The sequence below is a fragment of the Macaca nemestrina genome, chromosome 3, assembly GCF_043159975.1.
Source record: "Macaca nemestrina isolate mMacNem1 chromosome 3, mMacNem.hap1, whole genome shotgun sequence".
In the NCBI taxonomy this organism is placed as follows: domain Eukaryota; kingdom Metazoa; phylum Chordata; class Mammalia; order Primates; family Cercopithecidae; genus Macaca; species Macaca nemestrina.
The window spans coordinates 47,254,584-47,275,034 of NC_092127.1; the positions used below are offsets into that span (position 1 = coordinate 47,254,584).

The window sequence follows — 20,451 nt, forward strand, 5'->3', positions numbered from 1 at the left end:
GTCTCCTTTGGAGATTTATTTTGTGTGATTTGCCTTTTATTTTTGTAGTCAGCAAAGGGAAATGGAGCAGATGGAAGTAAGTCCCCAAAAGTGTTTAATGTGTAAGAGGCCTAAGCTTATTAATATTTTATTATTCAGTCTTTTCTCCCTAACTTCTTGTGTCAACCTGTTGGACTCTTGCAGAACTGGGAGAAGCTAGAGACAGGTTAGAAGATTTGTTTTGGAGACAGAGCTCTAGTGAGAGTAAAGCAATGAATTCATGAGATTGTATGTGTTTAGCAAGGGGGTGGATTTTCCAGGAAGAATTATTTTGTTGTTATTGCAAAGTAGTGATTGAAAGAGAGAACTTTTGAAAGTATAAGTTTTTGTGACTGTGAGTAAAATGAGAATGTTTACAGATAGGAAAGGGGTATTCTAAAACCTATTTTTCTATGAATTAAAAAATGCATTTATGTAGCTAATCTCCTTTGCTACTCATGCCAAAGGCTTTGTAATGGTATGCAACTGTTTAATTATAACAGTAATGTCAGATTGCTTTTTTTTTTTTTTTTTTTTTTTGAGACAGAGTCTTGCTGTGTCGCCCAGGCTGGAGTGCAGTGGCCGGATCTCAGCTCACTGCAAGCTCCTCCTGCCAGGTTCACACCATTCTCCTGCCTCAGCCTCCCAAGTAGCTGGGACTATAGGCGCCCGCCACCATGCCTGGCTAATATTTTGTATTTTTAGTAGAGACGGGGTTTCACCGTGTTAGCCAGGATGGTCTTGATCTCCTGACCTCGTGATCTGCTTGTCTCGGCCTCCCAAAGTGCAAATTGCTTCTTATATCAATGAAGCAACATGCAGAGACTGGACTACAGGGTGCTGTTATCTTTGGGTCTTATAATTCCGGACACCATTATGCTCTTGAATATGTTTTAGAACATTTCAGTTATTGTGTAGTAACTGGTAGGCGTGCCATTCAAACTAAAATATCCAGGAGTTAAAAATCCCAAATAATAATTTATCTTTTGTTTAGGTTTTTTGTTTTTTTTTTTTTTTTGAGACAGAGTCTTGCCTGTCGCCCAGGCTGGAGTGCAGTGGCCGGATCTCAGCTCACAGCAAGCTCCGCCTCCCGGGTTCACGCCATTCTCCTGCCTCAGCCTCCCGAGTAGCTGGGGCTACAGGCGCCCGCCACCTCGCCCAGCTAGTTTTTTGTATTTTTTAGTGGAGACGGGGTTTTAGGTTTAGTTTTTAAAGCATGTGAAAGTTTACAAATGTAGTTCTGTAAATCAATAGCCTAGGTTCCAAATCCCACTCACAACCTACCTTCATTAAGTACACTCCATTTGTTTGCTTTTTGTTTTTATTTTTGTTGCTGTTTGTCTTGTGTTTCTTCGTTGTATAGTGGAGAATAATGTGAGGTAAGGGAAGAGTGGGCTTGGGGATTACAGTCTAAAAGCTTTAGGGTATTCTAGTGACTCTGAGATAAACAAGTGATTTTACCTTAGCTTCTCCATCTGTGAAACATGAGGGTTCAGGTTATTCTCTGAGCTTCCTTCCAACTGTAGCATCCTGGGAGCTTATGATTCTTATATGAACTCTGATATCTTATAACTTAGACAATCTTGTATAAATATTTTGAGAATAAAAGTAGTATTAATAATTACAGTGGAATAACAGGTATAAACTGGCATATGTGGTTGCCACACCTCTAACATATTGTGGTATGATGACAAATAATGAGGAAAATAAGTAGTGTAACACATATGTGTACATACACAATAAAGGTCTTTTTTTCATCTATGCAAATAATTAACCCGCTGAGCCGGGCACAGTGACTCACGCCTGTAATCCCAGCACTTTGGGAGGCTGAGACGGGTGGATCACCTGAGGTCAGGAGTTCGAGACCAGCCTGACTAACATGGTGAAACCGCATCTCTACTAAAAATATGAAGATTAGCAGGGCATGATTGCAGGTGCCTGTAGTCCCTGCTACTTGGAAGGCTGAGGCAGGAGAATCACTGGAACCAGGGAGGCGGAGGTTGCAGTGAGCTGAGATTATGCTGCTGTACTTAAACCTGGGCAGCAGAGCAAGACTCCATCTCAAAAAAGAAAAAAGAATTGATGTGCTTTGGACTATATTTCTGATTCACGTATCATTAAGACCTTTTGTCTAGTGCTTAACTAACTGCTAATCAACCCCTTTATAAATATATGTTAAACCATTGAGTTAAACAGCAGAATGTGACAAGTGGGGCCCATTCAAGAAGGACATCCCAGAAGATCCAGACTGTATTATAAATCCTGGGGTGACCAAGGAGAGCCAATGGGGCTGAAAGTGTCTGTGGTGAGAAACAACTCTGTTATGTGGAATCTTTAGGAAAAGCAAATAGGAAAGTGTCATTACAGACCTTTAGAGTTCCTGAATATACTCTAGAGAGTACATTCAACATGTACTCAACTCACACCCTTAAGAGTTCCCTATGACTGTCTCATGGAGGAGGAAAGAACTTGTGCTGGTATAAAAACGGGTCAGCCTGACATGTTGGGTGGACTTCACGGTCAATAATGAAGGAAATTTACCCAGTGGGAAGATCAGCAAAGCGTTTACTTGGTGTTCCCTTCATGTAGAGAAGGAGGTAACCTTAGGTGCAGATGTACATTGAGCTTTGGCAGAGTTAATAATCTGATGGGCCTGAAAGAAATAAGACTAGAAAATCAAATATAAGCGATATGAGCAAGAGACATGTAGATGGGGCTGTAGGAGTGAGCACAGTCAAAACCATGCCTATCAGAGAGTAAATACTGCAGAGGAAGCTTTCTGCTACCAGGTGGACATTGTCACGTGTAGTGGATATTAGCCAGCCTCCTTTCTCAGTTACTGCAGAGTTTGTGCAATAGACCCGTGAGGAGAATGATCTATTGTGGTTGGACTTAGATCTTAGCGACAGAAGCAGGGAAAATGCGTGGACCCAGGACATGGCCTCCCTTTCCAAAGCTAATATAGCTATTGTCGCTTCTAACTATCAAATGCCAGAAGCAGACTGACAGTGAGCCACTGAGATGGTACCATTCCTCCAGGGTACAATAGAGACCCAACATCTGTTGGGTGGCAGGCAAATTAAGTTGCATCTTCTCCACTTTGGAGCAGGCAGCAATTTGTCCTAAGTGGATGAATTATGGTCTAGATATGTGTTTGTCTTTCCGCTTACTGTGCTTTCACTGGCACCCACATCTGATAGCCTAAGAATGACTGATCCAATGATATGGTGCCCCATATAATATTGCTTCTACTAAGGGACATTTGCTGCTGTATCAAAGAAGGCACAACAGTAAGCTTATGGTCATAATGTGATTCATCACCCAACAGCGACAGGCCTGATGGTACAGCGGAATAATATTAATCATGAAAAGTTCAGCCAAGACACCAGCATGAGGAAAAACCTTAGAACTGGGATACTACCCTCTAGGATTAGGATTGGGAAATACACCAAACCAATCGCTGATATAGAATGTTGTATTTATCATACCCAGGACCCACAGTCCTGGGACTAAGGGTAGCCCCTTCCTGTAATCAATAGCAGTGATCTGCTTGTGGTATTTGCACTACCTTTTCCTACAACTTTATACTTTGCCAGTTAGAATCCTGGTTCTTGTGGTGTAGTCAGGGGAGCAGTGCTGTTCTGTCAGGGGACACAATTAGAATCCCACTTAAGTGGAAGCTGTGATTGGTTCCATATGTGATCTGGTGTTCCTCACGACGATAGACCAAAAAAATGGTGTGAGATATCCATACTCACCACCATGAGGAGATGGGCTATTGCCACAGAATCTGAGCGAGGCAAAATATGTCTGAAACTTAGAAGTACTCCACGCCCTGATGGGAAGGAGAAATTACAGCAACCAAGACTCCATAGAAGCAAGAAAACTAAGGGCTTAATTCATCAGGATTTAGGTCTGCAACACCCTACTCAGCAGCAGCTCAGATCAGCTGAAAATGCTGGTAGAGTATGGAGGAAAATCTGGGATTCATGGTAAAGGAGATAGGTGATGAATGTCAATTAAGGCCTTAAGAACTAGTTGGAGGATTGGATATTGTGGCTGGATTTATTACCGCTCTTTTAAGTCTCTGGGGAATCGCAGCTTGCCGTCATTCTAAAGGACTGTACTTAGACTCTCCTCTTGGGAAATATGTGAGGGATCTTATTTTGCATGCTATCGGGTTGTCAGTAGATGGTGCAAGTACATCTGAGTTGTACATGGGGTTGTCTGTCCTGGGCCCAGTTTGTGTGCTTTTCTACATTGGCTCAATCCTAATCCTAAGGATTAAAACCTTACAATCCTAACATGTCTTCACGTTTTTGACCACTTGCTCAATGGTGAGCCTCAGATATTGCCACCACTGTCACCTTATCTCTTAACACCATTTACTATATTAGCCTCTCTCAAGGTGAAGACAAGGCATTAGCGTGTCCCCAGTAGCAACCACCATGGAAGGATTCACAGTAGTTTTGGCAACTGTCATATAGGGACACACCCAGGAAAATTCTATCTCCGTTAGAGTATGGTTTCCCCAGTGGCTACACAAAGGGGCAGATTATGAAATCATAAAAGGCAGAGGACTTAATGACCTGTAGGATGAATCTTTATCAATGAAACATAGAGTATGACAAGCAACTGACATGTAAATGTTCCTCTCTCTGACTAACTGTTCCAAGGTACAAAGGTTCCAAATGACTTCTTTAGGTTTGTTTCACATGACCAAATAACAGGCCACGTTTTCTTGTGAAGTTCTGCCCAGCTCAGTCATGTACCACCTTGTGGCTGCTTTCTTCTCTTCCCTGTATCACTTCTTTTTTTACCTCCTTGTGGTTGACCTGGCATTGCTTAATCTCATTCTGTGCTTCCTAGAGAATCTGGATTGAGATGCCAAGCAAAGGTTTTAATCCAGGAAGTTTTTTGAACACTGAGTGACAAATTAAAATGTCTTTATGAATAAATAGCCCTAGGCTTCCTGGTTGGAAAGTTTACCAATTTTCATGCACCAAGTTATCTTCTATCCTTCTCTATTTTAATGTATGAATATACCTCTCTTCTTTAATGAAATTAATGTGCTTATTAATTTCTTTTTTAATAAATGCAGTGTGTCTCTTACCCTGCCCCATTTTGTTTTGCAATGTTTTCATTACTCTGTCTGGTTTATTGCACTTTTATCATGTAGTTCCCCTATATTGGAACTTTTCTCAGTGCAGAGAGACAGTATGCTCGTTGTTTGTCCTTTTCAGAATGTGTACCTATTTTTACTGTCATTTCTTAAAACAAACAGATTCATCAGTATCCTTCTCTTTATAAATTGTGGCATAATGGAAGAGTGCAATAAATTTTAAACAAAAATTATGGAGTCCTCACAGCTTGTATTAAGGCACTCCTCACAGAACACTAAACTTTTCTGATTACATTTTGCCAAACTTATCTTAGGCAAGGGAATGTACACCACCCCCACTATCCCAGAATGTAGTCAGGGGCTTCACTATCACTCTTCTACCTTCCTCGTCATCTCCCCTTTAATTATTCTTTCTGATAATAATTTAGAGACAATACAAATTGTAACCATATGGTGCATCTATTAGTATTAAATAACAATTGTTAGCTAATATTTTCATTATAACTGTATGTTGAAAGCAAAACTGAAACTTTACATATTAAGTTGATATATTACACTTGCTATATATCTCAGATACAACCTAATTGCTCAGATTCTTCTGGACTTGGATATATCAATCTTTTGGAATTACTTGTTTGCTTTAGTGGTTGTTGCTTTTTCCTAAACTTGTACATCCTGCCGTTTGAGTGCAAACAAGAAGTTAACTCCCCAATCTTCAACCTTCGTCTCTTATTTGGTCATGATTTTTTTTTTTTTTTTTTTTACTCTATTGTCTATTGATTAATTACTTTTTCTTCCATGAGTGCTTCATCATGAATACTAATCTTTGGAAAAGTTGAGAGTGACATGAATGTTCACAAAAATTATAAAGACCTCAGATGAAAATTGCAGCAATCCAAAATTGCAATCCCATTGGAACAAAACAAAGACAGCTACAACCATTTGAAAGCAAGTCACATTTTTGCACACCATCCATTATTCTTGCATTTAACAGAATGTTAAAGATTCTACAGCTTGTGAATTTATTAGCTTGATATTTAGCATGTTTCATGGCCAAAATAGCAAAGAAGCTTCATTATTACTGGTTAAATTAGCCTCATGAAAATGTTGTTGGTAAAAGGTTACAGAAATGAATAAGAGATCTAACCAAGCAGCATATTGGACCATTTATCACTATAATTTTAAAAAGGCATTCTGATGATTTAAATTAACTTGGCTAAAGGGTAGAGATTTAGATAAAAGTTAGTAATTGAAGCCTAAATGACATGGTTAGCTCTTCTTTTTGATAAGGACAGAACAATGCATACACATACAGTAGTTTCATACATTGTCCTTTTGGCAGAAGCTGAAGCCAATAAAACCATACCTGACAATACCATTTATTTGTTATTCGGGCTTTTTTTTTTGGGGGGGGGGGAGACAGAGTCTCGCTTTGTCACCCAGGCTGGAGTGTAGTGGCCCAATCTCGACTCCCTACAACCTCCATCTCATGAGTTCTAGAGATTCTCCTGCCTCAGCCTCCTGAGTAGCTGGGACTACAGGCACGCGCCACCACGCCTGGCTAAGTTTTGTATTTTTAGTAGAGACAGGGTTTCACCATGTTGGCCAGGCTTGTCTTGAACTCCTGACCTCAGGTGATCCACCCACCTCGGACTCCCAAAGTGCTGGGATTACAGGCGTGAGCCTCCGCGCCCAGCCGGGCTTTTGCTTTTTAAAGAAATATTTGTAACTATATTATATATAAACGGAATTACCTAAGTATCTCATGTTTGCTTCCAACATGGTCAGATATCCCTTCCCACATTCTTTGATTCTGTATCGTTGAAACTTAAAAACTTAGCCATCTTTACATAGAGGTTTTACGATTTGCTTTTTAACTGATATCTTCCCTATGTATATAAGAATAGGAAGTCTGCCATCTTTGTGAAAATTTCATCAGGGAATTTAACATTTCTAATTTTTTGCCCTTTGACATATGTTTTTATTTGTGTGGTCTAAACTATTCATATTTTTTGTGTGCTAAAATAATTTTTTAAAAATATTTAAGCTAATAAGCTCATAGAACTTTCCTGGTAATTATGATGAAATAATTTCTTACTATCTTGACAAGTCTGACTAAGGGTTATGTGTCTATGGATTTAAGATAAAAGTAAAGTTTTTCCTCTCTTCCACTCTTAACAGAAACCAGGAGATAAAAGAACTTGGTGAGCTTTCTCCACATTGGGACAATCTGCGAAAAAATGTCCTTACTCACTGTGACCAAATGGTGAATATGTACCAAGATATTCTGACAGAACTGAGCAAGGAAACAGGTGTGGAAGCAATAACTCTGCTTACTCAAAGTGAATTGCATTTCCTGCTTGTGAAATGAAAAAATAATAATAAACTGATTTTATGTAGATAGGAGAACTGGAGATTTTTTTTAAAAACTCTTTTACTTCTAACTTTAACATCTTAAAACAAAGAAAACAATACCCTATTTTACCTTACAGAATTATTACGTGAATAATTGAGACAATTTTTTAAAATATTGAATTTCTAAGAAGAAAAGCAACTCATAAATATAGGATATGTTTTTCTTTCTGAAGTTATTTTAACATTTTTCTGTCAGGTTTATCTTTTAACATGCATATTGATTTATCATTATTTACTAATAATGTTTCATTTCTGGTTTCCATCAGGGTCCTCTTTCAAATCAAGCAGCAGCAAAGGAGAGAAAACATTAGAATTTGTTCCAGTAAATCTACATCTGCAAAGAATGCAGGTACACAGCCCTCACTTGAAAGGTATCATCATAAATTATTCTTTTCAAAATGGCAAATTATATTACAGTATGTACTTCTTTGAACAGCTTGAGTATTGGCAGAAGTCAAGTTTAACAATTATATACAGTTGAAAATGAAACAATTGAACCTCATAATGACCTTAAATCCTGCTAAAGAGACTCTGATATTTTTGTTGCTGTATTTTTGAGAAATATTTTATGATTGTGGCACCTGGATTGAGGTAGAGATGAAAATGCAAAATGAGTAATAGCATCCTTAAGTAGTATTAACGGTGGCTAATAGGTAACACTTGTGCTCACTTGAATTAGGGGAAAAAAAAGAAAGAAAAAACGAAATTTGCTCGTATTTTTCCTGTCTTGAGAAACCAAAGCCCCAAAGTCGACTAATATGCCAGGTTTTTATGACTTACTGGTAACTATCAATAGAAGCCCCCTTTTCTATGGGGAAAAAAGTGAGTATAGTAAGGTAGAAGGTGGTAGAGTATTTAAAAGTAATCAGTTGTAAGAAATATTTGTCAAAGAGAAATATATAGGTTTTTCTGAACGTACCTGAAAATGATCCAGAGTGACCAATATGGTGTCATATTTATTACCATTATAAATAATCCCTCACCATTTATCAAAAATATACTTTCCAATATCTTTTCATCTCCCCTTTTCCTTAACTTATTACTATAGCAATTATGCAAATTCAGGATGACTTTATGCCCTGGTTTGCTGGCAAAAGTCCTAGATTATGTCCCTGTCCCTGCATATGCCTATGACCATTGTTAATGGTACCCTTGCTTCCTTTCCTTCTTAAATGTTTCCCTGTTTAAAAGACTAATGCTGTGGTCATCTTACTAGTACCCATCTTTTAGGGGTCACAAAGTTATCAAAATCTTTAGGATAAGTGCCTAAAAGTGCATACAAACATACTTAGACATCTAAATTCTCATTCTGACACTCTGTTTTGTAGCCCTTGTTACAACATAGTAGTTACAGGTTTAGAAAGGTTAAAACACAAGAGCTGTTGTACACTGTTAGTGAAAATGTAAACTGGTGTAGCCACTATGGTAAAAACAAATATGGAGGTTCCTAAAAAAACTAAAAATAAAGCTACCATAGGGTCCAACATTCACACATCTGGGTGTTTATCCAAAATAATTGAAATGAGAATCTCAAAGAGGTGTTTGCACTCCCACATTCATTGCAGCATTGTTCACAGTAGCCAAGACAGAAAAATGTCCATCAATGGGTGAAAAGATAAATTGTGATATGTACAAAGAATGGAATATTATTCGGCCTTATAGAGAAGAAAATGCTGCCATGGTGAGACAACATGGATGAACCTGGAGGATGTTATGCTAAGTGAAATAAGCCAGGATACAGAGGAACAAATATTACATGACACTACTTATATGAGGAATCTAAAATAGTCAAACTCATAGAAGCAGAGAGTATAATGGTGGTTTCCGGAGGCTATGGGGAGGATGAAAAAAGGAGGTATTAGTCAAAGGGTACAAAGTTGCAGTTATGCAAGATGAATAAGTCCTAGAGAGTTATGGTACAGGATAGTGTCTATAGTTCACAGTACTATATTGTATACTTTAAAATTTCTGAGGGGATAGATCTTATGTTAAGTGTTCTTATCAGACACATACACATTAATAATAATAGCAATATTAAAGAGAGAGGAAACTTTTGGAGATGATTGGTAGGCTTATGACATAAGTCGTGGTAATGGTTTAAAGAGTATGTATTTATGTCCAATGTCATCAAGTTGTATACATATATATCGCTTTTTATATGTCAATCATATCTCAATAATATGGTTTTAAAACGTGAAAGTGAGATCTAAGTTCTGCTTTAGAATTGTCTGAAATTTTGTAGTCTGAAAAATTAAACTTTATTGTTTTCTAGTGTTTGCATACCAACCATATATACATCATCAGCTGATTTGCAAGTTTAAGTGTGATTATACTTATTCTGATGTATTATGTTATTATATGTGGTGATCAAGTATATGAAATTTTAATTTAGGTCTTATTCACCACAGATTATGTCAAATGAAAGAACTGAATAAAAAGAGAGATGGATTGGCCCAAGGCATTTAGAAACTGCTGTGGTCTGAATGTATCCCCGAAAATCATGTGTTAGAAACTTAATCCCCAGTGCAACAATGTTGGGAGGTGAGACCTAAGGGGAGGCATTTGGATCAAGAGAACGCTACACTTATGAGTGAATTAATGCCACGATAAAAAGAGCTTTCAGGAGCAAGTTTACCCTCTTTAGCTCTTCTGCCTTGTAGATTCACAGCATTTGTTCTCTCTTGCTTTTCCACCTTCTACCATTTAAAAGCACAACAGAAGGCCATCATCAGATACCAGTGCCTTGATCTTAGACTTCCTAACCTCCAGAACTGTTAGAGAATAATTTATATTTTTTAATATAAGTTACTCAGTCCATAATATTATGTTATAGCAGCACAAAATGGAGTAGACAGTAGTTCTTCCTTAATTACTGAGTGTCTGTCAGTAGTTTGAATAGAATAGGTAATGATTTTTAAAATAAGCAAAAACAAAGTGTTACAAGTGTTAAAGAAACTAAAATACTTAAGAACTATCTGACAATCAACATAATGTTTTTCTAATAGCCAAAATGAAAAGGCTTTTATGATGTAGTAAAATGTTTATATTATTTTCGAGTGTAACAGCCTTGGGCTTGAATTGTAGCACTACCACTTTTTACGTGAGCTGAGTCTGCTATTTAATCTTTCCAAGCAATTTCATTCTCATTCCTGATTGAGTTAGGGTGTGTAAAACACATAGACTGATAAAATAATAGTAGCTTTATTATACATGTGACATTTTGCATCACTGGAACAAAATGGATCTGTTTTATAAGAACTGATGAAATTAGAGAAAATTGATCAAGTAGGAACCTATTAAAAATCAACGAAGTCTTGAACTAAGGAAATAGCCAGGTTTAGATTAAAGATGACTTAAAGATGCATTTTGGAGAAACCATCACATGCAAATACTTACTGACTGAGGGAATAAGGCAAGGAAGGAAAAGGATAATTTGCTTTACAGCCGTGGGTAGATGACAGTGTCATCAAACCAGATAGATTTGTTTGGGACCACATACATATGAATTCATACTTAATTATGTATTCAAATGTTTATTGATTAACCTTAAAATACTTCCACCAAACAAAGAGAAATTATGATCAAAGTGGCCTTTTACTTCATATTTCTTTCTTGAAAATGAAAGAACCATGTACTATGCTGTTGTCCAAGGTACCATCTGAAAAATAGAGTAAAATAGGATGAGGACAATATGTTTAGTTTCTGAATCTCTGATTTGAAGATTTGAAAGAAACAATCTGGCAACTAAAAGAAAGAAATTTAGAAAAGCAAACAAAAGGGGTGTGTGTGTGTGTGTGTGTGTGTTTGTGTGTGTATACATGCATGCATTTTCTAACTTGTTTGGTTTGGGATATGTATTAGTTTTCTAGAGCTGTTATAGAAAAGCACCAAAAACTGGGTTGCTAAAATAGCCAAACTTATTTTTTCACAATTCTGGGGACTGGAAGTCTGAAATAAAAATGTCATCAGGGCCATGCTTCCCCTTAAACCTATGGAGTATTCCTTCCTTGTCCTTTCCTGGTATGTGCTGGTTTGCTGGTAATCCTTTGCCTGCTGATGTTATATGCCAATCCTCTATCTTGCTCATGGTGTTCTCCTGCCCTCTCTGTATGTCTGTTTCTGTATCCAAATGTCCCCTTTAAGGACAACAATTATATAGGATAAATGGCTTTATTTCAACTAGATTATATCTGTAAAGACCTTGTTTCCAAATAAAGTCACATTCTGAGGTATCTTTCTTGGGAGGTACGAGCAAACCCACAAGAGGATTTTGAAAGGAATTTCTTACTTGTAATGACAAATACTAAGGAATACAGAAAAAAAATTAATGTTACAGATCTTGGGTACAACCCAGAAACTAGAAGATTTTTGACAAAGCAGTTAGCAGAAAGACTGGTTCTGGTCTTTGAAGAGCTAAAAAGAAAATATGGGAAAAGGCTAGATGTCCTAAGAGCCACATTAATGGGAAAAGTACAGAATTGTATTGCATATATAACAGCATGCTAAATTATCAAGCTTATGTTTTAAAAATATTTATATAATATTAAAAGTTATTAGTTGAAACTGGAGTTCAGATTAAGTAGTTGCTATGCAGACTAGGTCACCAACTACATGTTATAATACAGGTTGAAAACTCCATTGAAATTTTGGGTCCTTGACACTTACTACTTTGACTTTAACCATGTTATTTGACCTCTTTGAGTGTCATTTTATTATTTGCAAAATGAAAAGCTTAAAAGTTTTCATGGATGGTAGTGAATCAAATATTCTACTTTCTTTCATAACATGTATTTAACAGATTTTGGATTGCAGTTGAATTTATTTAAGATTTGTGGCTACTGATTTGAATGTTTAGCTGAATATTGCAAGGTAATAATGCAAGTAAGATGGGCTAAGCCTTGGCATTTTACTGGCAAGCTATTTGGATGTGGTCTAATTTTTTTTTTCATTTTTACCATTAGTAAATTGTGTCTTCACATTTGACTAATAAGCCTGCTATATTTGGAGAGGAAGCTTTGCAAACAATAGCTGGCAGAGTCACTAAATACAAGGCTAATATGTAGCTCTTGAAATAAGTAACTGAGCAGAACTAATGTTGTCATGTCTCATACTGACAAATGGAATAACCTGCAGTTAACTTAGGGTGCCCTGAAACTCATTAAGTTAAGTTTTTCATCCTTATTCATCACTTAAACTAAATGTAACAAGTAGAATACTCACCACAATAGATCTTAGCCAGCAGTGGCAAGAATGAAACGTAAACCCCAAAATTAAAAACAAAAGATTTTATACTAATATACTTTAATAAATTTTATTTTCATGGCACATCAATTGTGAATATGATGGAATATAAATTCCTGTAATGTAATATTCTGTTTTATTTTATATGTTATAGATATACAATAGAAAAGTATAATATTTTGCTTTAAAATGTAATGAAATCGAACTAAAGCAGCTACTTTGTTTCACAGCAGACACAGTTTATGGATCCGTTGTAATCTATAGTACTGAAAGCCTTCTTTATGTAACTCTGCATTATTAATATATTAGCTAACTCTAAGCATGAATGTTTTGTAAATATTAGCTATATAGCTATGGTTTTACTTTGTGAGCCTGGTCCCCTTAGATATAGCTGCTTGAGTGATCGCAGTGCCTGACACAGCATGTGCAAAAAAATAAAAAGAGAGTCTGGTGTGATCACTTCAACCAAGCTAAATCAATGGAGTTTCACTCGTGTATTCTCTTTGGGGATTCAGAGACAATCTGTCCTCACGAATTTAACTCTAATTGTGTTCTAGGGAACCAACAAGGAAGAAAAATCAGACATACAGTAATAAGGCAGACCACAAAAAGAGAGGAAAGGCAGAGATAGTCTCTCATGGCTTTTCAGTTCCTGATTTGAGCCCACAGGGAATGAATGGGCTTGCCCTTAGTTTGCATGAGTGAAACACACCTGTCAAGCACAGCCCCGCCCACTCTCATTGTTTTTGTTTGTTGTTTTTCAAATATCTCAAGTGGGATTCTGTAAATTAGTATGAAAAGAAGCTTAATTAAAATATGTTTAAAAAATGATTTTATATCATAAAGCTGCAGTTGAAATCAGGTCGAACAGTAGCCAATATTTACTGTGTTAACTGTGGAGGAATTAGCTAACCTCTTTGGCCTTTCATTTTATAATCTCTGAAGAGAAGGAAGGAGCAAAAGAGAGGAGCTTCTAGAGCTCTCTGATTTCTGTATCTCAAGAATTTGAGAGTATCACCTCATCAGTGAAGCATAATTACGTTAGATATATTTAATAATGATGTCAAATTGCTTGGACTATTTTGAAACAGATTTCCCTTAAAAATCCCTAAAGGCTTGCATTCCTGTCAAAGGCACATTACGTGCCATTTTGAAATCGGGGATTATATTTAAATTGTTCCTTGATATGAGGTCAGCATGTCTTCATTTTTGACTTTAGCACTATTTTATAGTTGTAGAAATTTTAGAAAGATCTTCTGGGAAAAATAGAATTATCATCTCATTTCTATTATTAAATGGCTTTTAAAAGGCTACAAGGCAGCCCTATTATTAAATCTCAAACCAATCCGGTGTCTTTAGCTTTACAAGACTCAACAACTTAAATTCTACTTCTCTATTACTTTTTATCTATTACTTTGGATACTATGCAATTTTCACAAAGCCAAAGACAATTTTTGAGACACTATAAAATGTCCAAAAAGGAAGACACATTTAGAAGAAAAAAAAAAACGTATTTTTTTCTTAAATTTTCTATAAAAAATTCCCACTTAGATTTTTATAACTGTCTCTTGATACCAAAAATTTGAAGAATTTTATTACACAGCTAAGGGCTATTCAAATCACAAAGATACATAAAAAACAGGATATGGCCATGGTAAAAGCTGTTCAAAAAATCATAAAGAGCAGGGTGCAATAAAAAGATTTTTAAAATGATAATACAGATTTTACCAATCAAATTGTTACCTTAGAATTTTAATTTAGTTATCTTATAGGTATTGTTACTTTAGAATTTTAATTTTGTTTTCTTATAGGTTATTTTTTTCTTGTACATTTTTTCTCTTTGGAGGAAAACAATCAATTGGAGTTAATTCTAAATTTAAAGGAATACAACTGCCGCAGCTAAGAATGAACATGGTACTTTAAGTGTATACCATTCTTCATCCACTGAAGAGACCAGGAAATAAATCACATGGTATACATAGATCAGTCTACTATTTTGTAATAGTTCCAAGTGAAATTCAAGGCTGAAGGGTCAAAGGAGATAAACCTAGCTGTTTCACATTGAGATACTGGTAGCTGATAATTATCAAATGACAATTGCGAAATATTAAGAAGACTACCTAAGATAATAAATTTGTAATTTTCATGAGAAGTATTGATATTTTAACAATTTGAGTGACCAGTTTTAAATGTGAGGGGAAATATCTCAATTACAGTTAAGGATTACACAACTGTACATAATGTTATTTCAGACCATGTGACAGACCTAACATACCCGTAGCTGGAGAACAAAGCTGTTTCTCTTGGCTTAAATTCATGTCAGTTCTGAGAATAACATTCAGCAGCTACTTTCCAATTGTTTTCTTCAAAGACACTCTTTGGCTATCAAAGTTAAAAGTTTAAAACTTAAAACCAGTTTTTTGAAGACCTGAAGTGTACAAATGCTATTTAAAGCCAAACTCTTTGGACTTCTTTAAAATATTCACACAAAGATTCAAGCTTTTTGAGGAGTGGTTCTGATCAAGATAGGTAGAATCAGAATGCAATAGAAGAAATACAAAGAGAGGGAGGCTTTGTTTGCTTTATAAGTATCTAGACATAAACCATATCTAGTGTCTTTGTGGAGAAGACCTCTTTGTATCAATGGAATATCATAGGTTGAAAATGCCTTTCTAGGAGTTAGATAAGGTGCTACACTTCTGCTAGCTGTGAGAGTTTGTCAATTTGAAATTTGTTCTATGAAGTTCAAAACTGAAGAATGTTTGGGGACTTTTCCCCTATTTTTGCTCTCTAGTACTTTCACATTTGAGAACACATAAGTCTGCTTATTTTTTTCGAATCCTGATTGTTTTGTTGCTTATCAATATGTCTGTCTTAGAATTTATTATCCCCAAACTGCTTTATTTTTAACCTACTTTCATTATGTTAAGTGATAATAAATGATCAATACAATTATAAAAGTGATAATGAAAGGAATGAGAAATAAAGAATAGAGGCAGATAAGGAAATAAATATGGAAATATGTATACACAATTAGTATAGTACATATGTTTTCTAGTCCTAGCTACTGAAAGGGAAAACAGGGACACCATAGTAGCAGTGAGCATAACTAGTCCTCAGAGCTTGATTTCTAAACACTATTCCCTAATAAAAAGGATCAAGGTTTATTGGAAAACTGGTTGATTGAAGGGCTGAGTCAGGGAAAATACAAGATGATTCTGGAGCATCTTGTGGCTCTAGAAAGTAGTGACATGCTAAAAAAAAATGTTTTTAATAGAATAGTTATATATAAAGGGCACAATAGCCAAACTTAAGGAGCTCCCAAAACACAAAGCTGGCACAACTGGAACAGCAAAAAGATATTACTGAGTCATTAACCAAATAAAAAATTCCCATGGGCCTATATTAATATTAATAGACAACAGAATAAGTAAATGAATGGAGGAGAAGAGTCAATCATGCCTTTCAGAAGAATTCTGATTAATAATGTGAGAGGAATGAAACAAAAAATTACTCTTCAGATATATCAGTAACAATTTAAGATCCATCAATGAGTGCAAAAAATAGTGAGTGAAAGTTTAAGCAGAAAAAGGATATTTGCATAGTCTCCAAGTATGTCCCCCCAGATTTTTACTAACTTTCCAGGGGAGAATTAACGTCAGTAGTGGCAGGCACCCCAATGCATCAAGGTTAGCCTCAAAGTAGTACAGAAACATACACTGATACGGTGCTCTGAGAAGGGCACATCACCTCTGTAGCATTCTGCTCCATATTGCAGAACCTCAGTCTAATGACAAACTGTAAGAGAAACTCAAGCTGAGGAACATTCTACAAAGTAACTGATCAGTACTCTTCAAAAATGTCAAGACTATGAGAGACAGTGAAAGACTTAAGAACTCTCATAGATTGGAGGAGCTTGAGAAGACCTGACAGCTAAATGAAAGACAAGATCCTAGGAGAGAAAACAATGTGTGAGTGGAAAAACCAACCCGAATACATCTCCTTAAAGGAATTCTATATTCCTTCCTGTTTTCGACAGCATATTAAAAGTTAATTCAAATTCCATGGAAATATTGATAGCAATTTAGTTATAAGCTCTTTGATCATTTATAGACTATAATCCAGTATATATATACATATATACACACATATTACTGAGATCTGTGTGTATATGTGCATCTGTGTGTGTGTGTGCATGTGTAGCCAGATTCTAATGTTTTTATTGACAGAGTATATAAATATTTTATTCATCAGTTAAGAATATTAATTCCCTGCATGATCTAACGACAAACAAGACAAACCAAATTGAGCATCTAAATATTTATATATTTATTTATTTATCGACATTTTTGAACACCTACAGCTTACAATGATTTCCATTTGAAGAAAAAGACATTAAATGCACAATGCCGTATTTTACATTGTGTGAAGCCTAGAGAAGAAAGTAAATTAACTATCAAAATTATTTTATGCAATATGAAAAGTAATACTCTGATAAAGATATGAATTTAGGACTATGATAAGAAAGAGGAAGAAGTAAGTATTTCTAGCTAGATACATTACACAAAGATCTCTGTGTAGGAACTAACTTAGCAACAAGGCCTAAGTATGAAATTTACAAGAATAAAGAGCAGAAAAATGAAAGAGAGAAGGGCAGTTTAGGTAATGGGAAGAGCCTTAGGAGAGTGTGAGAATTGGAACAGGATTAAAGAAAAGGCATGTAATTAATTGTGTCATTTACTTTCTATATTCTGACATCTTAAACAGAATATGTAGAATATCTCTCCATGAATTATCTTGAGTTAGGAATATGAATCATAAATATGATAAAAGCCAGATCTACTATTTTCCCTCAGAATATTTACACTTATTTATCTTACAGCCACTTGATGTTTGCCTATATTATGAACTTATAAAATAAAAAAGTGAGAAAGATACTAAAATAAATAGATGAGAAATTGGAAAAGAGTTCGCAAACTGTAAGTAATTCAAGGGATTATAAATAAGACATTGACCCTCTGAAGCGAAGGAATCCTGCAGGGAACATAGGGAAGGAAGCCAAAGATGAGAACAAGGAAATGAACAGAGTGATAAGAAAAGGGAATTGTGGATATGACATAAGATTGTGGAAGGATTTTTTTTTTTAAGTAAAAATAGGGGGAAAAAAGCATGGGAGAAAGCTGGAAAAGAAAAGCTTAAGAAAAAAGAAGTATTTTAAAATGAAAAAAAGAACAAATGAAAACTATAGCAAAAATAGAAACAATACCTGGATGAGAAAGGTAATTAAGATGAAAATTAATTTTGCTTATAATTTAAGTGTGTACCTAGTTGCTGCTGTAGTAAATCATGCTGAAACCTCTGTATGTTTGATAAATAAGAATTACATCAATTCTAATACAGAAATTTTTGGTCCTTAATTTTAAATATTCACAAGAAATGAGGGTCACCCTTGAAAATAGTGTGTGTTCCATAGGTGTTTGTTTAGTGAATGAATAAAGATTAGGATAATATAGGTCAGGTCAGTTTAATCATTTTTTAATTTTTATAAATTACAAGCTTTTATTTGCCCTCTGAGACCATAATTAACAATAAATGTTTAATCTTCTTTTTGATGTGATCACAAAAACATCTCTATTTTAGAAACAAGCATCTAGAATGTTAACACAAATCAAATTTATTGAGCATCCAGTATATGCTCATTGTTGCTGCAGCTAATGGAAGAATCTAAGCGTGACTAAGACATCGAAGGTTGTTTATAGTATAAGTTTTTTTGTTTAGTGAATCAGACTTTGGAAAATATATCAGATCCAAAACTTACTAGCATTAAGACTAGACAAATTATTTAATCTCATGGAGAATCTGTTTTATTATCTATAAAGTTGGGGAAATTATATTTATCTTATAGTATTATTTTGAAAATTAAATGAGATCCTGAAAATAGAGTACCTCCTAGAGTAAGGGTTCAGGTATGCACTGAGTAAATGCCAGCTGTTGTCATAATTATTCATTCATTTAGGAACTTTTATTGTGCTCTTACTATATTGTCACCATCATTATTATTAACATTGTTATTGTTTATTAAATATAATTCTTATCCACAAATAACATATATCCAGTGAAGAATATGAGTCTTAAGGCAATTGTAACAATTTTGTGACCACATTCATTATTTTATTTGAATATAGAAACTATCATAAGGAATTACATCTTCAAGGTAAAGACAAAGCAACGTGGAAGTATAGATAAAAATTATTATTCTGACTGGAATATTCAGAAAGGCTTCAAAGAGAAGGTGATAATTGAGTTTGATTGCAAAAGAGCAGTGGGATTTCAGTAGCAAAGAAACGGAAGGGAGGTTGGGACGGAAAAATATTCAAGTCAGAGAACACAAAGACGAAGATGTAAAGACTTCAAGAAATGTGGAACTACTGTTGTAACTGGACAACAGACAATCATGCTATAAATGAGGAGTACCTCCCATGTGTCAGGCATTGAGGATATACTCCTGAAAATGACTACAATAATTTTTTCCTTCCTTCCTTCCTTCCTTCCTTCCTTCCTTCCTTCCTTCCTTCCTTCCTTCCTTCCTTCCTTCCTTCCTTCCTTCCCTCCCTCCCTCCCTCCCTCCTTCCCTCCCTCCCTCTTTCTTTCCTTCCTTCTTCCTTTCCTTTTCCTTTTCTTTCCCTTTCCCTTTCCCTTTCTCTTTCCTTTGCTTTCTTTCTGATGGAGTTTCACTCTTATTGCCCAGGCTGCAGTGCAATGGCGTATCTCGGCTCACTGCAACCTATGCCTCCCAGGTTCATGTGATTCTCCTGCCTCAGCCTCCCCAGTAGCTGGGATTACAGCTGGCTGCCACCACTCCTGGCTAAATATTTGGATTTTTAGCAGAGACAGGGTTTCACCATGTTGGCCAGCCTGGTCTCAAACTCCTGGCCTCAATTGATCTGCCCTCCCCGGCCTCCCAAAGTGCTGGGATTACAATAATTTTCACTTTCATGGTGCTTATAATACACTAGATGATGTGACCAAGGAAGAATTGGACCCAGGTCATAGATGACCTAAATATGACCTTAAGATGTTTTAATGTTCTACTATGAACATTTATAAGGAGGAATTAAGTATTGAAGGCTGTGTGTCAGATAGAGTAACCGACTGGCCACTCATATAAAAGTGAACTACTGCATTGTGGATGCAGAGAGGCTAACGTTGAGAGACAGTAGTCATCCTGACAAGAAATGAGGAAGGTGAGCACTAAGATAAAGATAAGTAACATGAACAAAGATAATTAAGATTTTGTAACAGAGTTGTTAGAACTGATGTGATACAATGATGAGGGAAGGAGAGGAATTGAACATGATCTTGAGGACTCTACTCTTGGAGGCTTAAAGGAATGTGTTTTCTGTATTTGTCACAGGGAACCAGGAAGGAAGAGCCAGTTAGGGTCAAGAGTTAGAACATGTTAAGTTGAATAGGTTTTGAAACTCAGACTTGCCCATAAAGCTGTTAGGAATTGGATTATTTTGTTTGGAAGAGGTCAGAACTAGTCAAGAGATTTCATAGTCCTTGGTAAAAATATGGTGTGAAAACCTTAAAAGGGATGAGTTCATAAATAGAAAATAGAATTAAAAGAAAACATCAGAACTTTACAGAACAGC

At 35.7% G+C, this 20,451-nt stretch overlaps 1 protein-coding gene across 12 annotated transcripts in view; it reads left to right on the forward strand.

Moving 5' to 3' along the window:
* LOC105493295 (inositol polyphosphate-4-phosphatase type II B) overlaps window positions 1–20,451 on the forward strand; it is an 822,839-nt gene that overhangs the window by 631,397 nt on the left and 170,991 nt on the right. For all 12 annotated transcript variants that reach the window (XM_011760836.3, XM_011760835.3, XM_011760841.3 and 9 more), the window contains 2 exons: window positions 7,322–7,452; window positions 7,822–7,926. In XM_011760836.3, coding sequence (XP_011759138.1) covers window positions 7,322–7,452; window positions 7,822–7,926 — 236 coding nt within the window. The remainder of the gene's footprint in view (window positions 1–7,321; window positions 7,453–7,821; window positions 7,927–20,451) is intronic.